At 39.2% G+C, this 23,298-nt stretch overlaps 1 protein-coding gene across 1 annotated transcript; it reads right to left on the reverse strand.

Moving 5' to 3' along the window:
- Window positions 1-2,159: 2,159 nt before the first annotated feature.
- SCG2 (secretogranin II) lies at window positions 2,160-7,596 on the reverse strand. Its single transcript, XM_003818677.5, has 2 exons — window positions 7,435-7,596; window positions 2,160-4,446 (listed from the first exon to the last, which is right to left on the reverse strand). The coding sequence occupies exon 2, from the start codon at window positions 4,430-4,432 to the stop codon at window positions 2,579-2,581; it is 1,854 nt and encodes a 617-aa protein (XP_003818725.2). The 5' UTR covers window positions 4,433-4,446; window positions 7,435-7,596; the 3' UTR covers window positions 2,160-2,578.
- Between the last annotated feature and the right edge of the window lie 15,702 nt (window positions 7,597-23,298).

The raw sequence follows: 23,298 nt of genomic DNA on the forward strand, positions 1-23,298 counted from the left end.
CAAATTAATACATCTTCTCAACTGCCAATCCTGATGCCTGAAATGTCTCCATTAGAGAATCCTGGAATTTCAGACCTAACTGAGGTTTTAAGAACAAAGCAGCATGGTGTAGCCAAGAGTGCAGGCTTTGGCATACTCCTGGTTTGTGTATAAATCTCAGATAGGAGCCTCATCTGCTGTGTCGTGTCAGTTTTACTGCTTTCCTTGCCTGACCTCTCAGTAAACTGTTTAAACATCACAGTGAAGGCAAATTTCTTTTTGGTAGAGATGCGTATGTCAAGTTCTTATTTCTGCTTAGGGCTACCATGGAAATATTCACACAGTTGAGTTAGGATCTGAGGAACGAGTTATATAGCATGACATAGAAGACTGGACAGAGTATACAATGGGTGGAAGGTGTGTGGATGCCTGCAAAGCATGGCATATAAATACGTTCTCTAAACTTTAAGCAACATAAGTATCCTAGATCTCTCCACTGGAAGGAGCCCCACTTTGTTCCCCGGCCTCCCCCCATACCTAACTCCATGTATGATAAAGCATCAGACCCACATGGAAGGGTGCATGCCTGAGAGTTATGGTTAGTTGTGGGTTAAAGTCCACCTCACCACTAACCTGCTGTACAAATGAAGCAACTTATTTTACCTGTCTGAGCTTCCAAAGCTACAAATAACATCAATCTCAGAAGGCTATGTAGAAAGTGAATTGTAATAACCTGTGAGAAAGCTCCTTCTGCAGAGCAGCCACTCCGTAGTGTCCAATTTATAATACTAAATTGTGAGGGAGAAACCCCCTATCTCAAGAGTATTTGAGAGTAAAGTCTACATATTAGAAACACCGTAGAGATAATTGCTTCTAAGTTCTCGCTCACTTGCAGATTCTAGAATACCACAAAATTGCATGATCAATGGACAGAAAAGAATCTGGGCAAAATTATAAATTACAAAACCTACATTCAATGTTTTCCCCCAAAGCATCCAGGCTCTGGGACTGCCTTATGACAGTTCAGCCTTTTGATAGTTCAGGGATGGTCCCCCAGACACACGCACACACACGCACATGATGCACATACACACATACACACACATGTCCTTTTTTGGAAGTGACCCATACTAAAACCTTGGGAGCTTCTCACGATTCAACCCCGATGTCCATTCCTCGGTTGAAAGGGCACTTCCCAGAGTGGCAGTGTAGTGAAGTGGTTGAGAACACAGATTTGAAAACTCATAATGCTAAGTGACTTTGGGAAAATTATTTAATCTTTCTAAGTTTTATTTTTCCTATTGTAAAAGGGAGGGGGAAGTTATAGAGTAAACAAATTATAGTTTATAATTACAAATTATAGACTAAACAAGGCAAAGTTTGTACAGTGTTTAGTATAGAGCCTGTAGCACAATAAGCATTCAAAAAATAAAAGCTATTGTTTATTTCCTTGTTTATGACCATTATTGTTTTGTTGCTCTGTGCATTTTCTTGCTGATGTTGTGTTGATTCTCTGTTGATGTGTTAGGTGGCTGACATTGCACTAAAGTGATGTGTGCTGTAATAACCATGCACTTCTTTGCCCATTAGGGCAGAAGATGGGGCTGGTCGTTCCCACTGCTACTGTGCTTCTTCACTTACCTAATGGTCAGTTTGGGGGTCCTTTGGCCCCTCTCAAGTCACATAAGGGAGGCAACAGCCTTGTCTTTTGGAGACCAACATGACCTGGGAATAGACAAGTTCCTTTCAAGTCTGTAGTCATTTTTGATTGCCATCTATGCAGCCTTTTCCTTTTCTTTCTGTTTTTGTTTTGATGGCTGCCTATGGGTATTGGAGACTTAAATTTCTTTTACTTATATAAATCAAGAGTAAAAAAATACCTAAAACAAAGACTCTATCGATTATATATTTGAGGAAAACCATGGGCAAGCATAAGGAAAACCATGGGCAAGCATAAGGATGCAGCATTCTGCAAGCAGGTGCCATGAACACATGTATAAAATTCATTACTTCTTACCTGAATTGTCTGGTGAAGATGATTTTCTCTTTTGGCTTCATACTGCTTGCTTCATAGACATTGTCTCTGGTTTTCCATAATTAAGAGTCCAAAGTTGTCCAGAAATAACATTTATTAATCAACGGTAAAACACACAATAGAAAAGGCCTTATAAATAAAACTATATATTTATAATGCTTTATTTTTTTGGTCCAGTACTCCACAAAACACTACAGACAGTAACAAAATAATTCAATAAATATTAAAAACTTTCAATAGAATTATAGGACACTTTTTATCATATGTGAGCATCAACAATGCCACAGCCATTAGATACACTATTAAACACAGTCATAGATATCTTTCTTGAATAATGGACATAATAAATTTTTTATCAAGGAGTCATAACATTTACACGTATCCATACACAAGATAACAGCTCAGAGGAAATGAAGCAGACTCCCCAGTGACCTGGTTTCATCTGCCTGTACATCATTTAAAGATATTACAGTGTTAACAGGATAGAAGTCAACACACTAAAGAGAAATGTTGGGATTTGCTTGGGGTGGGAGGAATGAAAGTAGGGTAATTAATGAAAGCAGCTTACATATTTTCCATTGCTCTCTTAGCAATATGCTCCCTTCCCTTTTCTGCCTTTTCTTGGTTGAGGTATTCCAGCACTTTCATTAACAGATCTTCATCCAAGTACTGCCTATTTGGGGTATCATCATTCTTCGGGGGCTCCACAGGGAACCTTTTGCTCACCGGGGCCAGCTTGTCAGTCTCCTGAGAGCTGCCTTGATTCAAATGCTCTTTGATGGCCTGCTCAATTTGTTCCTCTTCCTGTAGGTCATCTTCAGATGAGCCTTGACCAGGAACTCGCTTCACTTGGTTTGAATTAATGATCTCAGGGTATTTAACTAGCATCCTGGCCAAGTACTCACCTAATTCTTGATCCTTGTCGTTCAGGTTTTCATATGCCATCTGTCTGTTTTCAACATATGGAATCCAGGCAGCTTTGGGAAGCTGGTTCGATCTAGATCTTCCAGGACCATAAGGGAGCCTTGGCAGAACTTTCTCCTGGTTATATGGATTGGGAAAATACGAAGTTTTCTGATTTGCTGCACTCTCCATCCCTAAAAGATTTAAAATATCCTCAACACTGAGCCCGTCTGGTAGGGCCTCAGTCCCAGCACGACCAGGTGTTTTAGGGTAGCCACTCTTGGAGAGCATCTTATTTTGGAACAGGTCTGGATGGTCTAAGTCAGCCTCTGAGATGTCATCTAGGTCAACAGGAAGGTCAAGCTCCCGCTCCGGTTCCACTGATCCATTCGGCTTCTCCCCAGTTTTGAGCATCTCAATTAAGTCTTCTGGGGGTATCTGTAAATTCCTTGAGATTTCAATCAGCTGATAAATAGACTGAGAATCAAGAGGTTTCTCAAAAAGCCTGGTGGCCCTTTCCCCATTTTGCCCATTCTGTAACCTCCCACTTCCTGCAGCATTTACTAACCTTTTCAAATAGGCAATTACTTTGGAGACATCATCTGAGAGTTGGTCTTTACTCTCTTTCCGAAGATCTTCTTCCTGGATGCCAAGCTGCCCTGAGCGTTTCATCTCATCATTGATTTGTTCATTTTTTTCTATATTCTCTTTGCTGTCTCTCACCTCTTCCTGGGTTTGACTCTCTATTTTCTCCTCTACTGGGTTCCAATCTTCTCCCCCCACCACATCTTCATAGGCAATGTTATTAGCCTTGTAGATATCATCTTCATCATCCGTATAAAGTTTTTGCTCCTCATCCATCCTCTCACGTTTCTGGTTGTTTGGTCCTGTCAGTTTCCCCAGCTCTTGGAAGACAGATTCCAATGTAGCAAGGCTTTGAGGAGTATATTGTTCCTCCACTATTTCATTTGTGCGTTTAAAGGGGTTATCCCTGGAATTCTCTTCATACATAGGAGGGAATTGCATGTGCTTAAGCTTTCTTTCTGGCCACTGCTGTGTCTCATAATCATCACTCATGTCCATTGGAAAGTTCTTTTCTGAATTCAAGGCATAGGGCTTATTTTCTTTTGGTGCAGACTGAGGCTCATTTTCAGCCTGTCTCAAAGCTTCGAGTATTATTCTCATCCAGTCTTCTTCACTCAGTGAATCCCTCTCGGGCAAGTGACTTTCATCGCCATTTTCTTTTTGCTGAAGGGGGACAGAGACACCTTGGTAGGGATTATAATCTGGGCTGCTTTCTTCCTTATGAGCCTGTTGTCGGAGCTTTTCTATGTACTCCAAAGCCCTGATCATTTCAGGACTGGGAAACTTTTGGACATTTTCCAACCTGAGGTCTGGTTCTTTCTGAAGCAGCTGGTTTCTCTGAAATGAAGCTGCTTCAGCCCCAGAGATGAGGAAAATTAAAGGGATAAGAGACAGGGCTGCTCCAAGCCAGTGGGTCTTTGCTTCAGCCATGTCTGAAAGATTTCCTTAAAACATAAAAAATATGAGTTAACACAAATGAAACAAACTAGAAGACACTATAGCAAAAGAAATAATTGATCATTGAGGTGAGGAAAAAACATAGTAGATATTATTTCACATTAAGCTTAGGATAACTCTTTTTAAAAATTCATGAATATTTTCCACATGATTCCCACAAGCAAACCACAGGAATCTTTAACAAAATTATTACTCATTCACCAAAAACTTGCATAGCATTCTCTTAGTTAAAACAACAGCAAAAACACTGATATGAGATTTCTCAAATTTTATTTTTTCATTTACAGAACTTGTAGTTTGATGTTTAGTACATGTTGTTTCTTTATAATAAAGCAGCAAATACTTCCCAAGATGTTTTAATTATTTTATATATTGAAGTCTATTGGCAAAATAATGTGTTGGCTTAATTTAAAACATGCATGTAAACATACACACCCACAAATTATGTCCTTAAAGTTGTGTCAAAAAACATGTGGTTTATTTCCTGAAATGTCCATCTAATTTTGTTGCTGAAACACAGCTGCAGTTACATGACCATATATGACAAAGTAATACTGTTATATGTCAATCATACCGAATTACCTTCTGGGGAGTCCTATCCAGATATATTTTTCAGAAATAACTTGTTCTCAATCTGATACCAAATCCAATGATCCATAAATAACCTCCAGAACACGGGTCTTCTCAGATTCCAGCCAGTAGACTAAAGCAATGAAGTTTCTTTTTGTGTGAACGTGCTAAACCAATAAAGTGTTCTAAAATCTCTTTGCTTCATATTTCTTCTAATAATTTATATTATGACTGTTTGCAAAATGCAATTGTGGTTATACTTTTCATCAGCCTTCAAGAGTGTATAGTAAATAATAACAGATGCTATAGAGAGAACATAAGTTTTTTTAGCTAGTCTATTTCTGAACTTGTGAGTGTTCAGATTCAGTTTGTCTTCTGTCTGTGTCTATTTTGGTATGGACCTGTGAAATCTTAAATCACTCACACTGTTTAGAAAAATCTTAAAATAACCACTATGTAAATCCCAATTCAAATAAACACAGATGATGTGCTGAATTCTTCCTACTTAAAAATCTCCATTCATTTTTTTCTCCAATGCCTTAAAATCTTACATAGGAATTATGAAGAGGATTAGTTTTTATGTGTTTTACATTTAATATTGCTAACATTGAAAAAACTATTTTAATATTGGCTATTTTGTTGTAAACAAAATGAATGTAAGAGGAGTTTACAAGTTTGTTCATATCTTTACCAGATCATGGTTTTGTGATAGATAAGCTAAGTTATATGTATACAATTTTCTGTTAGCTTAGGCATCAATTGTAGAAAACACCATTGTTCACAAGATCATATTGATGATTTTGTTTCCAGTTTTTTAGAGCCCAATAATGGCTTAGTTATGAAAACATTTTAGCATACGTATATACCTATTTAAATGATTCACGTTTACCAGAGTACTTAATTTATTGAAAGAAACATCTTGAAAGGCATTTGAGAGGATACTTCCAAAATATTTATTATAAATACATGTTTACTATAAGTAATTTTATTCATAAAATAATGAGGTTCAAATAAAAATACATTATGCACTCTTGTTTATATTATTTCAGGATTAATGTAGCTTTGGTAATCAAATTTCAACATTGGCATTTGAAATAATAATCTTAAAAACCTTATTGAACTTATTTTTTTTGAAGCCACAATACTGAAATAGTCTTAACATGTGGATTATATGCTCATCTTTAAAATCATTATCTTGGAACTGCACTTTGCTGTAAAGTTGAAGCAGAATACTCATTGCAGTTGTTTAAACCACAGCCTAACAAGTGCTACCCTTTGCTTAACTATTCAGCTTCAGTTTGAATGACATAGTTATTGCCTTTGAGTAAGACCCAAAGGATTCTTTTCCCAGGTAGCAGCTCTTTCAAGTAGTAAAGATGTTTCAACAGCTCTACTATTCTATATAGGGTTTGATTTAAAATTGAATTTTCTGAAATCCAAATAATTAGAACATTATTTTTCCCCTGATAGCTATCATTAAAATCTCTCAAGTTAAAATGTCTTTTCTGTTGAATTCAGACTAGAGCATTGACACATGCAGGTGACTATATGTAATTTAAGCAATTCAACTAGTTGGGATACAGAAAAAATGAAATACTTGTCCCAGACAAAATCTTTAGCAACATATTGAACATCCTCTTTAAATCAAATTATAGTAATAACAATAACAATTTACAAAGTTATGAGTATTTTCATCATGTATTCAAAATGATCATTTCTCTGTAATTCATGGTCACAGCCAAATTATAACCCAAGATAATATTTTGCCCTGGAAAAAGGAAGAATCCAGTGTTCAGGAAAATCCTAAGTTAACATCTTAGAACAAAAATTAGGAGATAATAATGTAAGCTCTTTCAAATATACAAGTTCAGAAAAGAATGTTATGTGGTTAGTTAATTCAGAGCTCTTGTAAGATAAATATCAAAGAAAAAAAACCTAGTTCCAAAATGGGTTGCCTTTATGACTAACATGCTTGACAGCCTTTGCATCATTGGAAACCTACTGTTAAGAATATTAAACATATAAATTATACCCCTGGCTTCGTATCTGGCTCTTAGTGGCAGAAATAATAAATTTTGGAAAGAAACAAGATATTGGGCTTGGTTAACTTTACATTAATCTGTGTATTGACACTAAAATCCTTAACTTTTTCACTCTTTTTTATATGATTATCTAAGTAACATTCTGGTTAGTAAATATCCAACATCAAGTAGTATAAAGCATAGACCCGATCATGTATATACACATATGTAGTGTCCTTACATTGGCTGATGAGCAGCAGGTTGCTATTCAGTTATCCTATCGACATAAGCTTGCCAAACAGTCTTTTTCTTCTCAGCTAGGAATTAAAAGAAGAGCATGCAATTTGGAACTTCCCAATAAATCAAAGAGAAAAGCAGCCTTACCTCTTTTTGTTTATATGGCAGAGGAGCTCCACAGCATATTCCTCCCCGTTCTCCGGGCGAGCTTCTCGGGCCGTTTCAGCACACGGACAGCTCCTCTGCTTATAGGGAGCCGCTGCGCCTGACTCCGCACTGCCACACTGACGTCACCGGGTTCAGCCACAAACCCCAGCACAAGCGAGGTTTTTCAAAGAACCAAGAGAAAATAATCACTTTATATTTAAAAAAAAAAAAAGAAAGAAAGAAAAGAAAAGAAAAAAAAGTTGCATGCTTACGCCACCTGTCTTTTTGTGGCAAAAATTGCAGTTTTCCTTTTTCTTTTATCAAAATCTTTGAGACGGAATAAACTGCTCTGCACGATTTCTCTTACAAAGAAAGAAATGTGTGTCAGACAGACATGGCTAATTGCAAGACAATCTCATCTATGTTCTAGCAACTTGTTATAATAGTTTCTTGGTGTCACTGTTGTAATTGTTGTCGTCATTGTTGTAAGAAAGTTTTACAGACAAGGATTATTTTTTCATCTTTGCCCACAAAGAAATTACATTACCATTTCCTGTTATAACCAAGATGAATGGAGGACACATTATAAATATGAAAGGCCATATTTCTTATCATGACCACAGCCATCATTCTTTTAAAATCATATTTATTTGAATAAAACAGAGAGTTATCTCTCTTTTATATGAGAGCCAACTTTAATAGCTTATATAGTTTTTTAAATGGGTATTTATAAGACTTCAAGCTTAGTAGTTAATAATTCTTTATATCTCTGTTACTGTCTTTCACAATATCTGATCTCAGAAAGGGAAGCTCAGAAGTTGAGTGCTGATGAAAATACTTTCATCTACTTAAAAAAAAAAAGTCTTTTCACTGTTTGGGGAAAATGTGACACATACGTAACTAGAATTCATTTGCAATCGAAAGGAAGTTGTACTATAAATATTTCCCTTCTCCTGTTGAATCAGATGAGTTGAATACCTTCCATGAATGTGAACAATCCAGGGAACAATACAGCAATTAACTTTCAACCTCTCAGATTTATAATTCATAATCATTCCTCTGCCTTACCAGATAACCTGATTATATATTTCAATAATTTATATGGATATAAATTTTAAACTTTATTTTGTTAAAGATATGAGTTTCTAAAAACTGTATATGTTGACATATACTTTAAGAATGCAACAGAATCTTGCCATATAAGAGATCCCATGTGTTTCTGCTAAATGAACGAACAATCAGCCACTGACTCAATAAATTGTAATACCTACTAGGTGCCAGATACATTGCTAAATGCACAATTGTTAACTAATACAAAAATAAGTGATTTTTTTGCCTTTGATGAGCCTTTCAGCTAATGGGGATGACATGCAAATAAACACATAATTTTCATATAAATTGGAAAGCATCAATAGAGAGGTTAGCTAGCAGTGTTTGGGACCATTTGGATAGCCAATGGGTTCAACCTAGAAATTCAGGGGGAAGCAATGTCCTGGAATAAAAGGCCTATGCTGAGATTTCTCACTATCAGGTTTTCTTACAAGGATTTCTAACTATGTTAGTACTTTTGAATTCCTCGAAAAAATAGGAAATTGCTTAAAGTCTTACAGAAAAAATCTTGGAAAAATGTGCCTCTTAATTCTCCCTATTTGGTTTTCCTAAATGACTAGGAGATCATCATTTGTGGATTGATATGAATTCATATACACTCAGACTGGGGTTATATGGCCAATTCATCCAACAAATTTTGCCTCATAGTGGTTTTTTAGGGCATGATCAAATGCTGGGTTGAAGAGACCTAAATATGACCCATTTCTCAAGCATCATCTCAATGACACCAGCTCATTCACTGACATCCTTAGCTAAGATTGCCTTAAATCTTGACAAAGCCCTGGCTAGCTGCTCCAAGTTTGACCTAATTTTCTGTCCAGCAGTTCTGTGTGACCAGTTCAACTAACCAGTATCAACGCAGCTTTAGAAAACTCTGCAATTATTCTTAAAATGTTGAGTTTGTTCAGCATAGGTCTCAAAAGCCCTCCAGAAAGTCATCCTGGCTAGGCTAATTCATTTATGTGGAACTAAACTTTTTGGCAAGAACCAGAAGCTACGGTTCTTCTAAAGTCCCAGAGTCAACATCTTGCCTGGAAATATCTTCAATCATCCAAAAGACATGCAAAACCTCATTCAAAATCTCCAAGTAGATGTGAGATGCCAGGAGGCTGTTGCTGGGATGGATTGGCTCCACTAGGCTCAAGATGTGGGTAGAACAATAAGCCATTGTGGGCTATTGAATTTCTGCCTATCTTATGAGACTATGATAAATACCTCTCACTTACTGAGTTCTGTTATGATCCAAGCACTGTACTTGGAACCTAATTTAATCCTCCTGACAACCATAACAAGTAGGTATTTTTATCTCCATTTTACAGATGAAGAAACTAAAGCTCAGAAATAAGTAAGTTGCCCACTATTTTCTGACTTATAATTGGTAGAGCGAGAATTTGAATTTAAGTCCATTCTATGATATTTCTACAATAAAAACTATGATTCAGACACTGCTAGAGATGGAAATACAGAAATAAATATGGGATGGATTTAATCATTAAAGACCCAAGTGCAGAATTTAGTTTCTTTGACAAAAACCCCCAGTTGTCCAGTTGCTTTTCCTGGTCTAAGAAAAGCAAAGGCATAGGCCGGGACTTCTATTTGGGGCAGCACCAATGGAAAGCAAGAATAAACATTAGATCACAGCCCTTGATGCTATGGGGCATACATCTTCCAAATAAGAGAGCAGTTGCTGAATTAGGAAAATTCTATTCACCAGCCTGTTTTTTCAAAATCAAACTCCCCAAACATATTTTTTAACTTTCAAGTTCAGGGGTACATGTGCAGGTTTGTTACATAGGTAAACTTCTGTCATGGGAGTTTGTTGTACAGATTATTTCATCACCCAGGTATTAAGCCTACTACCCATTAGTTATTTTTCCTGATCCTCTCCCTCCTCCCACCATCCACACTCTGATAGGCTGTGTCATTCCCCTCTTTGTGTTCATGTATTCTCATCATTTAGCTCCCACTTACAAGTGAGAACATATGGTATTTGGTTTTCTGTTCCTGCATTAGTTTGCTAAAGATAATGGCCTCCACCTCTATCCATGTCCCTGCAAAGGACATGATCTCATTCTTTTTATGGCTGTGTAGTATTCTATGATATATATGTGCCACATTTTCTTTATCCAGTCTGTAATTGATGGGCATTTAGGTTGATTCCACATCTTTGCTATTGTGAATAGTGCTGCAATGAACATACACATGCATGTGTCTTTATAATAGAACAATTTGTATTCCTTTGGGTATATAACCAATAATGGAATTGCTGGGTTGAATGGTAGTTTACATCTTTGAGGAATCGCCACACTGTCTTCCACAATGGCTGAACTAATTTACACTCCCACCAACAGTGTATAAGCATTCCTTTTTCTCCATAACATTGCCAACATCAATTTTTTTTTGTTTTTATAGATTTTTCAATGTGTTATATTTAACATATTTCCAAAAGTCATTAATTTTTTGCCAGTAGTTATTTGTTCTAAAGGGAGCTATTTCTCAAATAGAAATGTATTTGGAGAAGAATTTAAAATGATATATATATACACACACATATATGTACACACACATATATATATATCAATAGTTTGTTGATGTAAAATATTTTAGAGCATGTATAAAACATTAAAATAACCTATAAATCTTTGTATCACTGAACCTGTTTCAAGGAATGATTTAAACATGCCTTACAAAATTTTAATTTTCTTGTTAGGTCTAAATTGCCAACTATCATCACCACCAAGAAACGAATCTCTATATTGTGAAGGTTTTCAAAATAATTATGTACTATGTATGATAATGGATTTTTAGAAAATTAGCTTGCATCCTCACCAGGGTGCTGTTAATTTCAAGTTAATCATTCACAATTTAACGCTAAGTAATTAGAACAGATGAGTTTGTTTTTATGACCGGATTTTCTTAAATCTTGGTCATTTTATTCTTTGTTATTCAATTTTATATTTTATCTAGACAAGATTTTGATTTCTATCATTCATACAAGCAATCCTCTACCTTAGTAATCTTTTCATTTGAAACTTCTCGCTCTTACACTCCATTACACTTCTCATTTTGTTTCAATTTATATGGAAGCAATTGAGATCCAGAAGGCCAATGTGTCTTGTTTCTCCTTTTTCTCTTGTCTGCTTCTTCCCTGTCTCTAACTGCCTCCCTGCCTGCCCTTCCCTCCCATGGAAGATCAGATTCTCACGGAGGAGTCCAGGTGCAGCACGCTTCAGCTGAGGTCCTCCAGCGTTCGCCTGACTGTGCCAGCAAGGAGGGTATAGTGTCTACCCCGGCCCCTCAGGGCCTTGGCTACTTGTCCTTGCTCAGTCCTCACCTGCCTGCCTGCCTTCTCTTCTTTCTACTTTTTTTTCTTTACACTCCTTGTTTACTCTTTACCACCTTTATCTTTTGCTTCCAAAATTTAAATTCCGTTCTCTTAGTTGTAGTGCGCTTTATTAACAAATGACTGTTTTTTAACTCAGTGTCAAAGAAGAGTGAAATATTTTTACACTTCCCTTGCAAAGGCAGGGCCTGCCAAATTGCTGTTTGGAGAACACACAAGTCAGAAACAGGGTATACTTTATTTAATAATGTGACCGCACAGTTTCCCAGACAAAATCCACTAGGTTCTAGGAGGTAGAAACTCTGCTTTCTATTATTGTACCCTCATGCCAAAAATATGTTTGTGAATCGAGTTGGATTAAAGTTTTCTCATTCCTGCTACCAAAGCTTCACACATTTCCTCTTGGAATTTTTTAATCCTCTTACAGTAGCATCCTTATGCAAATGCACTGACTTTATTCATTTGCATTGCATGCACTGCTAGCAAATTCAGTTTAGTTTTTTTTAAGGAACATTTTCCTCCACTACAGGAGCATTCTATATTTTTCTAACTTTTGCTTCATTTTGTAAAATATTTTCCAATTATTTGAGTAAAAATATGAAATTGCACTTAGAAAGAAAATTGAGCTATTCTTAATTCCAGTATTTGTTTATTCTTTGTAATATTTTTGCTCTGCATATCAAGGTACCACATTACTGACAGCCCTAGGTGGACTAGACAACATTTAAGGCTCTTTCTACCCCTTGACCTCTTTACTCCGTGAAATGACAGTCTGCTGTGAAATTTTTTTTATTTATCTAGTAGGTATTAAAATACGATTTTTCTCATAAACCCTCAATAAGAATTGTATAAACCAAATAAACACAGGCTCTTCTCTTCATTGACTTTGGATTCTTGGAACCATCTGGTACTTGGAAGAAAAGCAAGTACCATTTTCTTAATCCAATACCATGAATGTTTGGGCATCTGCTCCCTCGATGGATTTCGGGAGAAGGAAGTTTGTGCACTGGAAGTTAATTACTTTGCTTAAAACAATGATGAATGTCTCAATCTTTCAGATTCTCCTGGCATAATTGTTTTGTGAATCAATGTTTTCAGCATTTACATGCCAATATTTTAATAACGATTTTTTTTTTTTGGCTTGGAAATTTCCCACCTACACTCTCTCACCCCTCCTTTTAATCAGAAGCCCAGAGAGATGTAAGAAAGTCTTCAAGGTTAAAGTGCAGCATCTTTATGGTTAAGTTTAGCATTTTGTGTCCAGGGCTCCCACGGATTCACCAGATGACTTTTCACAGTTCACTTAGCCTTTGTAGGAATTTTGGAGTGCTTTCTATATCGGCAAAATGAATATATCACTTCTGGAGGTAGGGCACTTGCATATATAATATGATGTGGGGAGCTGAGAAAAGCCTCCTTAACCCAGAACTTTCTCCCCCAAATCCAGCCAGCCTGTCTGTATTCTACATCATAGGTGGTTTGGGGTTTTTTAGAATTTTTGGTACATGGTCCTTAGGAGCTCCATTGTAAGGGATAATTCATTAATCAGTTATTACCTCCTTAGCAGGAATTAGCGCACAAATCAAATCATCTCACTACTTTGACACTGAAGAAAGGACACAGGCCCTGTATACTACAGGGGCATGATTAAAAGCATGTATTGGAGTCGTGATTCTCAAAGGGTGGTCCCAGGTTAGCAATATCATCACCACTCGGCAATCTGTTAGCAACACACATTCTCAGACCCCACCCAGAAGGGTTCATTTAGCATAAAACCAAATATAAATGTAAATACACATGACCTTTTCAGACAGCCTTCCTAGAGACTGGCTCACCAGCCCATTATTTGCTCCCGATATGGAAACGCTACTGATGTTTGCAAATAACATCTCTTCCTGGCTTTATAGAGGTTTCAAATTGATTCTTGCATAAATACAGATGGGTTTATCTGAGTACAAATTAGCTCATAGATTGCTATGATTGGAAAGATATATAAAATGTCATCCACTCTAACCTGGCTCATTGCTTGCATCTGCTCTGTCAAATTCCTAACAAACAGACTTCCAGCATATAATATTAAGGTTCCTTAAATACCTCCAAAAAAATAGCAACTCATTACCTCCCAATGCTCCCTATTCCATCTTTGGGCAAATTTATTCTCAAGTTTTGTGGGTATTTCCCCCCTTGTATTTGGCTGAAATATGACCCCCTGTGGCTTCACCATGGATCTGAGTTCTGCCCTGGAAGGCTATGTGGAGCAAGTCTTGGTCCTCTTTTCTGTCACCAGAATCAGGCCTCACCAGCCAGTTTGCTTTTTCTAAATGAAACGGTTCTGTTAAATTTTCTTCGTAATTCATAGTGCTGGACCTCAGCTCCAAAGCACAGTCTTTGGCCTAATTCAATGTAAGACTTGAAAACAGCATCTAGCTCAGAGTGGATCTCCTTCATCCCAGTCCCCTTGCCTAGAAAGTTCTCCCCAACCCCTCCAAGCTGCCCGCTTTTGCCCAGTCAACATCTTGCTTCTGAGGAAGCTCATTTCCTTAAGGGAACTTTCTCTGAGTTTCCTGACTCGGCCAATTCTCTCTAGAATATTCTCTCATGGAAGCAAATATTTCTCTTGGTTAGTACTTAGTATAGTTGTAATGTATTATAGCATTTTTATTTGTGGGATTCTTAGATTACTCTCTTCCCAAATGACTTTAATGTATTTCAGGACATAAAGAAGTCTGGGACATAAGTCCATTGTACCCAAAACCCAGCCAAACCAATGCTTAAAAATAGTAACATCTACAGGCCTGAATTTCAGCACACATACACACACACACAAATAATAATAATAATAATATCTAAAAATAAGCATATCAAGATCCAAACTGACCACATTTCCTTCCAATCCCTTACCTCCTTCTCAAAGTTCTCTCTTAACTAATTCTAATCTTGTCCCTCCAGTTCAGTCATGGAACTATTATCTCCTTGGCTTATTCTTGTACTTTCTCCCTCTCCACTGCCTCACCCCTTTATTTCCCCAGCCTTTGCCAATTCTTCCCAGTTGCCCCTTTCCGGTTTATCCATTTTCATAGCCTGTTAGCATTCTCTTATGTTTGGCCATTCAAAATCTCTCCCCAGCCTTTCAAGTGTCTATCACTAATCTTTCATACATGCCTTTCTATTCCAGGAAGTTAGGTGTTGGCACCTTAAGGGAAATAATATCTACTTCTAATTTGAACTAGCACTCAGGAACTACTGCTGACTGAATAACTAATGGGAAATGACAATGGGAAAAAATGAATGACAATGGGAAAAAAAAGCAGTCAATATCTATTAAATGCCTAAGTACAAGCCAAGGGGCTCCATCCTTTAAACACCATAGCAAATTATCTTTCAACATTTTTCCATCGTGAGCCTCCCCTGCTCAACTAGTGCCAGCTGGATTAACTTTCCATAGTTCAAGGTCTTCCACCGATTTTTTTTATGCTCCCTCATACTTCTGCATTCCCACCCTCCCTAGATTTTTGGCTGGTCCTATAATCTTCTCAACCAGAAGATATACTTAATCTTCTCAGCCCATCTTCATCTCCATCATTCTCCTTGCCTTGAAAATGTTCTTCTCCTCTTCCCCACCATTTTGATTCTTTTAAAAAGTTTTACTTGAGACTGGGTATGGTGGCCTATACCTGTGATCCCAATGTTTTGGGAGGCTAAAGTGGGAGGATTGTTTGAGGCCAGGAGTTCAAGAACAGCCTGGGCAACATAGTAATACTCCATTCCTCCATCTCTACAAATTTTTTTTTAATTAGCTGGGTGTAGTGCGGCATGCCTGTGGGCCCATGTACCACCACCTGAGAGGCTGAGGCAGCAGGATCACTTGAGCCCAAGAGTTCAAGATAGCAGTGAGCCATGATCATGCCACTGCCACTGCACTCCAGCCTCTCTCCAAAAAGAAAGAAAAAAAAGAAAGAAAAGAAAAGAAAAACAAAGTTTTATTTGATGTATCTTCTCAGTAAAACTTTCCTTAATTAACCCGCACCCCTTGCATGCAGTTACCCCATTATTAGAGCACAGATTTTTAACCTGAAGTCCATTGAAACCTATGAGATTAAATGCAAGTGTTTATGTACATGTGATCATGTGCTTTTTGTTGCAGGAAGCTCCAGGACTGTAAAGAGGTTCTCAAGTGAATCTATGACCTTGAGATTTTGTTGTAGCTCTTAGTAATGGTTACCAAATAGTTCTGGCTCTCCTTCCTCCTGGGCTTATGATAGAATTGCACCACCTGAACTCTTGTGATTGGGTGGCACCATGTGACAAGTTCTAGCCAATAAGATTAGAGTCGAATGACATGTCCCAGAGCGCTTTCCCTCACCATAGAGGCAGGCAAGTTTTGAGGTGGTGGTTGCTCACATAGCTTGCTCTGTGATTGGCTGCAATGTGCAGAGTTACCTTCCAGACCTTTCATGAACAGGTAAAGTGAGAAAATCAAGAAATAAAGTTGTTTAAGCAATTGATTTTGAGAAATTGTTATCACACATAACCTAGCCCAGCTTGACTGATATAACTATTGAACACGACTGGTTTGGAATATTGACATAGCATGAATGTTGACAGACTTTTAGTTATAATCTTACCCAAAGAAAGGAGATAAGACCAGTTGACAGTGAGAAGCTTGTCCTGCTTTCTCCTGGGTGCTCCTGTACTCCAAGGGGCTAATCAGATGCATGTTTCCCAGCGTATGAAAAGCATATCCATAACACTATTGGAATGTTTTTGCCAGGCATAGATATGGCATTAAGTAGCATTAAGTTCTATAGTTGTCTGAAATGTATTCCTTGTGCAATTCTCCTAGTTACACAAAAAAGAAACTATCAGTTGGAGGCTAGCGTGAACACCTTTCTGATGCTTGAAAATTCTCCTTTTTGGCCTTAGACTCTGAGCTTTCTGCAGGCTGCAGGATCTAACCAGAAATTCATTAACATCTTTATGGTTGTATTGAACTTAGGGTTTGAATTTCTTTCCATTTATATAGGCAATAAAATTTTCAAGTTGATGCAGTGATATAAACCTTCTTTGATTTAGGCTTAACAAGAGGTTCAATATTGAAAAAAATTAAGTAAATAGTAGCACAAATAATGCTTAGAGATAACAAAGTAATACTTCAAATGACTAATTTTTGGGGGGGGGGAGAAATTTTGTATTATCTTGTAGTTCAATCTTGGGTGAGGCCTAATTCCCATTTTGGAGTCCAAAACTCTTGATCGTGTATTCTCACCTCTCTCTTCTTCCTGTCTCCAAGGGTTCTCAAGATACATTGAGCAGGCAGGGCACTGTGGCTCACACCTATAATCCTAGCAGTTTGGGAGGCCGAGACAGGAGATCACTTGAGCTTAGGAGTTGAAGACCAGCCCAGGCAACATAGAGAGACCCCATTTCTACAAAAAATTTTTAAAAATTAGCCAGATATGATGGCACACAACTGTAGTCCCAGCTACTCGGGAGGCTGAAGTGGGAGGACCATTTGAGCCAGGAAGTTGAGGCTGCAGTAAACTGTGATTATGCCACTGAACTCCAGCCTGGGCAACAGAGTGAGACCCTGTCTCAAAAAAAAAAAAAATTTTCAGTGACCAGAAACGTTGTGCGTGTGTACGTGTTTTAACACTTTAGTTCCACAGCAAAACTTGCCTCAGAACATATTCAATAGGCAGGAGTTATGTACAGCAGAAGGTAGAAAACTGGGCTTGGGTCTGCTGTGTGACCTTAGGCAAATTACTTAACCTCCCTGGGCTTCGGTTTGTTCATTTGTCAAATGAGGGTAACATTACCTAGGCTGAGGCCTCAGAGAGTTGCTGCAAGGATTCAATTATATAATAGTCGTAGAAACGCATTGGAAGGTCTGAGGCACTCTGCAGTTGCCTTCCCTGATTATTATTCAGCTCCCAGCCCCTGAGAATTCACTGAAACAGGGCTTGCCATGCCTGAATTTTAACATTGTAACCAACCTTAAAACATAATAATTTCCTTTATACTGATGTGATTAGAATCGATTGCTGGACGCCATCGCAAACCGAGTCATTTGCAGCCTCTCCTCCACTAGACTGAAAAAGAAAAGAAACCCAAGTGTTTGCGTAACTGCTAGAAGCCTGTTTCTCTGTCAAGCCGGCGGAGGTGGAGTTTCTTCTGGGAGGCTGCTTCTGGCTCCCTTGACTTCAGCAGGGCTTGGCGTCAGACGGAAGGATTTTAAGTCAAAACACACACGGCTATAGGGAATACGATGAGTCATGTTCCGCCGGGGCTGAGCCGCTCCTGGGAATCAGCAGCAGAAATGAATGAGAGTGAACGCCTCCTCCAGGCCTGAGCCACCGCCTCCTCAGCCCAAGGCCAGGTTCACGGTTTTAATCATCAGTGTCTCCGCACAGCCCCGCATGGAGGGGCACGGCGGGAGCAGTTTGCACATTACACATTCACAGAGGCGCAGCCGTTCATTACAGTCATCCTCGGGCTCTGCCCTAATGAGACTCAGGAACAAGGCTTTAAATGTCATGATGCTTTTGTGTCTTTTCCTGATGGGAGAACTACACGATGCTGGTGATGCAGCCGGTTTCGGAGGAACCAGGGCCGGGGCCTCAGACGCAAACCCCGAAATGACGACTATCTCCAAGGCCCCCAGACCTCTTGGCTACTAAGCCAGTTAGAGGGTTCTGAGTGAATGTGCCCCTTCAGATTCCCTTTGGGGTATTTATTTCCGGACCTAAACCCTAACATCTCTAAACTGTCTGCGTCTGTCTGGCTAGCATCCACCAGCTGAAGTAGGACTTGGGTCTTTTAACAACAACAAGGAGATTAAAATCCTGTGGTTTTTTTCCTGCAATGGTGAATCCCCTTCTTCTAAACTCGGCTTCATTACTCTTTATCTTAGCCAAAAGTCAAGAATCATCCACGTATTAAAAGAGACAGAGAGTCAGTTAATGGGCACATTCTGGTGCCAAACCAGGTGCCTGGGTTTGCACCTGCCTCTTCCTCTTCCTAGCTGTGGAGCCTCAAGCTATTTATTTATTGTCTTTGTTCTTCTGCTCTCTCTCCTCTATAAAATGGAAATCATAATAGCAGTTACCTCATAGGGTTTTGTGTGACTTCAATCAGAACAATAAGCATTCGATAAATATAGTGCTATTATCATTAAGACATATTTATTGACCTTTTATTTTCACCAAGACTTGCATCAGGCACTGACAATACAAAGCAAATAAAATTCAAGGGCTGTTCATGTGGAGCCTAGTGAGGAAAATATCTATACACATTGCATAGGCTGTTTTGCATTACTATAAAGGAAGACCTGAGACTGTGTAATTTATAAAGAAAAGAGGTTTAATTGTCTCCCGGTTCTGCAGGCTGTGCAAGCATGGCACCAACATCTGCTTAGCTTCTGGTGAGGACCTCAGGAAGCTTACAGTCCCAGTGGAAGGTGAAATAAGAGCAGGCATGTCACACAGCAGGAGTGGCAGCAGGTTTGTGTGGGCAGACTTTTAAATAACCGGATCTCACATGAACTGAGGGAGAACTCACTTATTACCAAGGGGCTGGTGCTAAACCATTCATAAGGGATCCATCTCTATGATCCAATCCTCCTGGTCTCACTTCCAACATTGGGGATTACATCACAACATGAGATTTGGAGGGGACAAACATCTAAACCATATCACACATCATAGCAGGCTGTGATAAATGGGAAGACAAGGGACCAGTGGCTGGAGAGAGACCATGATTAGTGTTGCATAGGAGGGCTGGAGATTTTAGATAGCAGGGAACCTTTGAACTTGAGTGTCTAAAATGGACGGAAGCTGGCCAGGAAAAGATTGGAAGCAGCTGAGTGTGGTGGCTCATGCCTGTAATTCCAGCACTTTTGGAGACCGAGGCAAGAAGATTCCTTGAGCTGAGGAGTTCAAAACCAGCCTGGGCATCATGTAGAGATCCCATCTCTACAAAAATTAATAATAATAAAAATTAACCAGACATGGCAGCATGCACCTCTAGTCTCTGCTACTCAGGAGGCTGAGGCAGGAGGATCACTTGAACCCAGAAGATTGAGGCTGCAGTGAGCCATGTTCACAGCACTGCACTCCAGCCTGCAGCCTGGGCAATGGAGTGAGATCCTGTCTCAAAGAAAAACAAAGAAAGAATAGAAGCATTTGCTTCATCTCAATCTCTCAGCAAGTCTGCAGCTTTACGCAGAGCTTTCTTCAGTTGTCCAAAGAGAAGAGCAGGCTGCTCCCGGACCCTGAACGTGACCCACAGGGTATGTGGGTGTTTTAGAGCCTTATCTCTGTGTCTGGAGCCTGTCCCCACATCTGTGCTGCTCTAGAAGACACTACATGCTCCAGGGGTTTACTATGTCTCTTGCACCCAAAGATAACAAATCAAGTCAAAGAAGGGGTCTTCTTTTTTTTTAAGACAGAGACAGATAGAGAAAGGGACCAAACAGATACTTGCCAGAGGCCAAGACATTCTATGTTTTTAGGATATTCCTGATCTTGGGGCTTTGGAATTAAGTTCACATAACTCTCATCAAGTAGTCACAATAGGACACTCAGCTAATGACTTTTCAGGATTTCTTGGATGCAGAAAGATAAAGTGGCAAAACGAAGGGTATGTGATCATGAGAATAGCTAATGTTTATTAAGTTGACTGTATGTCACACCATTTACAATTACTATATCTTTACACTCAACCTATTGGGAATATTACATGTTGAACTATGTTAACTTGTCATTTTTAGATTTAGAAAATGATCAAATATAGCAAGTTCATGTGGTTCAAGCTAATATCATTACCATTCTGTTGATGAGGAAACTGAAGCTTAGAGAGGGTCATGAATAGATGCAAGTGACCTGTGGTCAGATGATCTAGATTTGATTTCTGGTGACACCATTTAATAATAGTTTCTACCCTCATAAGGATGTTGGGGGGTGGTGGCTGTTAAATAGGATACTTTAATAAATAAGGGCCTAGCACATTTTGAGATTGCAACATTCTTTTTTCTATACCAACTAACCCTTGATCAAAGGAGAGGAAAAAATAAGTAGACTAATCCCCATTCCTAGGCAGTCAGAGGGTTAGGGGTGGACGCTGGACCTCCTGGTATCCTGCATTGACTACCAGGCCTGGTCCTGTTGTCCCCAGTTCCCAAGATCTAGTAAGAGAGAAGCATTTAAATGATCACTCTGAAAAGGAGGATTCAGTGATGAGTAGAACATAGAGCAGTGACTGGGTTTGAAATCAGGAAACTGGGGACAGAGGTCCTTTGTTGAGTTTCTGGAGACTTGGGATGACACTCTCAGTTTTGCTTAAAGGGACCACTAAGAAGGCAACAAAAACTACTGGGGTGGAGCATAAGAAAAACAGAGACAAAAGAGAAACTTGTCAAGAGTACCCATTGGTTATATCACTGATCACCATTTCCCAGGAGCCATGGAAATGGGAAGGCTTTCCAAGAGGCCCTCAAAAAGCTTCCTCTACTGCTGCCTTCTCTTTGCTACCCTGGGGCTAGCTATAAAGGAGAGCCAGGTACCAGGTTAGCGGTGCTACACAGTTACAGGAAATCTCAACCCCTCATCGGTATTAAGATTACAGCTTCCCCTCATAGTCTCACTCTTTTATTCTACTCAAAACCATGATTAGTTGAGTGAAATAAATTTAAACTTGAGAATTTGGCAATCATTTTTTAAATAAGTGGCATCTCCACTGAACAAAACTAAATCCAACTGGGTATTGCTGAAACCAATTCTGTATAGTTGGGTCTTACATAGAGTGCATGGTAAATGTGTTCTCCCTTCCAGCCTCCTACCATAGCACCATGAATCTTCCATGGAAACAATTATCTCCTTCAAGAACCAGCATGACTGGCCGGGCCCAGTGGCTCACACCTGTAATCCCTGCACTTTGTGAGGCCGAGGTGGGCGGATCACGAGGTCGGGAGATCGAGATCATCCTGGCCAATATGGTGAAACCCTGTCTCTACTAAAAATACAAAAATTAGCTGGGCGTGGCAGCGCGTGCCTGTAATCCCAGCTACCTGGGAGGCTTAGGCAGGAGAATCACTTGAACCCAGGACGTGGAGGTTGCAGTGAGCTGAGATCATGCCACTACACTCCAACCTGGTGACAGAGCTAGACTCCGTCAAAAAAGAAAGAAAGAAAGAAAGAAAGAAAGAAAGAAAGAAAGAAAGAAAGAAAGAAGAAAGAAAGAAAGAAAGAAAAAAGAACCACCGTGACTGATGGAAGTTTGAACTACAGGTGCAAAACCCAGTAAGATGGGTATGGGCCTTGCTACATTCAGATTTGCCTCATTTTGTGCTTATCATTACTCATGTAATTACTTGTCACCATCAACTCAAACCAAAACCACAGAGCTTTTTTAAAAGGGGTTGACAAGGAAAAGGTACTTGTTTAGGGAACACTTTACCTCATCTTGTCCCCACATAGACCTGTCCCTCCATAGTTGCATCTCAAACCTCAGACCTTAGCCTGCCATGAGCACCAACCACATTGAAATCTCAGTTTCTTGAAGCCCTGTTCTCTGACAGAATCAATCTGTAATAATGACAGAACACGCTATTTGGATAACCTTCCACTCATGCATTTATTCATTCATTTGCTCATTCATCAAATGTTTATTGAACTGATTGAATTATTCAGAAAGTAATGGTGCTGTGCTCTCTGCCCTCTTTGAGCTCACAGACTAGTGGCTGGGACTGAGGGTGGGTGCACTGAGAGGGGCGGGGGCGGGCAAGTGAAGGAGGCATACACATACATCCTTGATGGATAAAACAGAATAAAACATGTTCTCGAGAGAGGCACAAGGAAAAGGCCAAGAGGGAATAGGAGCAATTAATTCTCCAAAAAGTTCAAGAGAGCCTTCATGGATATAGTGACATTTGAACAAGACCTTGAAGAAGCATTCAGGAGGAAGAAAAGTGAGGTAAGAACTTGCTCTCCTGAGGGAAAGGACTGAGCAAGATACAGACTGGGGAGGAAGGAGGTTTGCTGGGGGACTTTGGTTTGCCACAAGGAAAGCAGCCAACCTTTAATGAAGGTTCACCTTGTTCCAAGCACAGGGCTAAGTGCTTTACATTAATTAAAACATGCAATCCCTATAATAACGAGACAGGTACCTTCATTGTTTGCACTTTACAGAGTGGGAAACTGAAGGCCCCAAAGATCTAACAACTTTCCCAAGCTTGGATGTTTATTAAAGTGAGGAGCAGAGACCCCCGCAGGCAGTCTGCCTTCCTGACCACACCCCGCATTGCCCACGAGGATTGTGTAGAGAAAGTCAAGCAAGGCTGGAGTCTTGACAGACACTGTCTCAAATGCAGATGAGGGGATTTGGGCTTCATTGTCAAATTTTCTAAGGAGAGAAAG

Source organism: Pan paniscus, chromosome 13 (assembly GCF_029289425.2).
Source record: "Pan paniscus chromosome 13, NHGRI_mPanPan1-v2.0_pri, whole genome shotgun sequence".
Taxonomy (NCBI): domain Eukaryota; kingdom Metazoa; phylum Chordata; class Mammalia; order Primates; family Hominidae; genus Pan; species Pan paniscus.

Coding starts and splice junctions, on each gene's coding strand:
- SCG2 (XM_003818677.5), bottom strand. CDS start 4,432: ATGGCTGAAGCAAAGACCCACTGGCTTGGAGCAGCCCTGTCTCTTATC.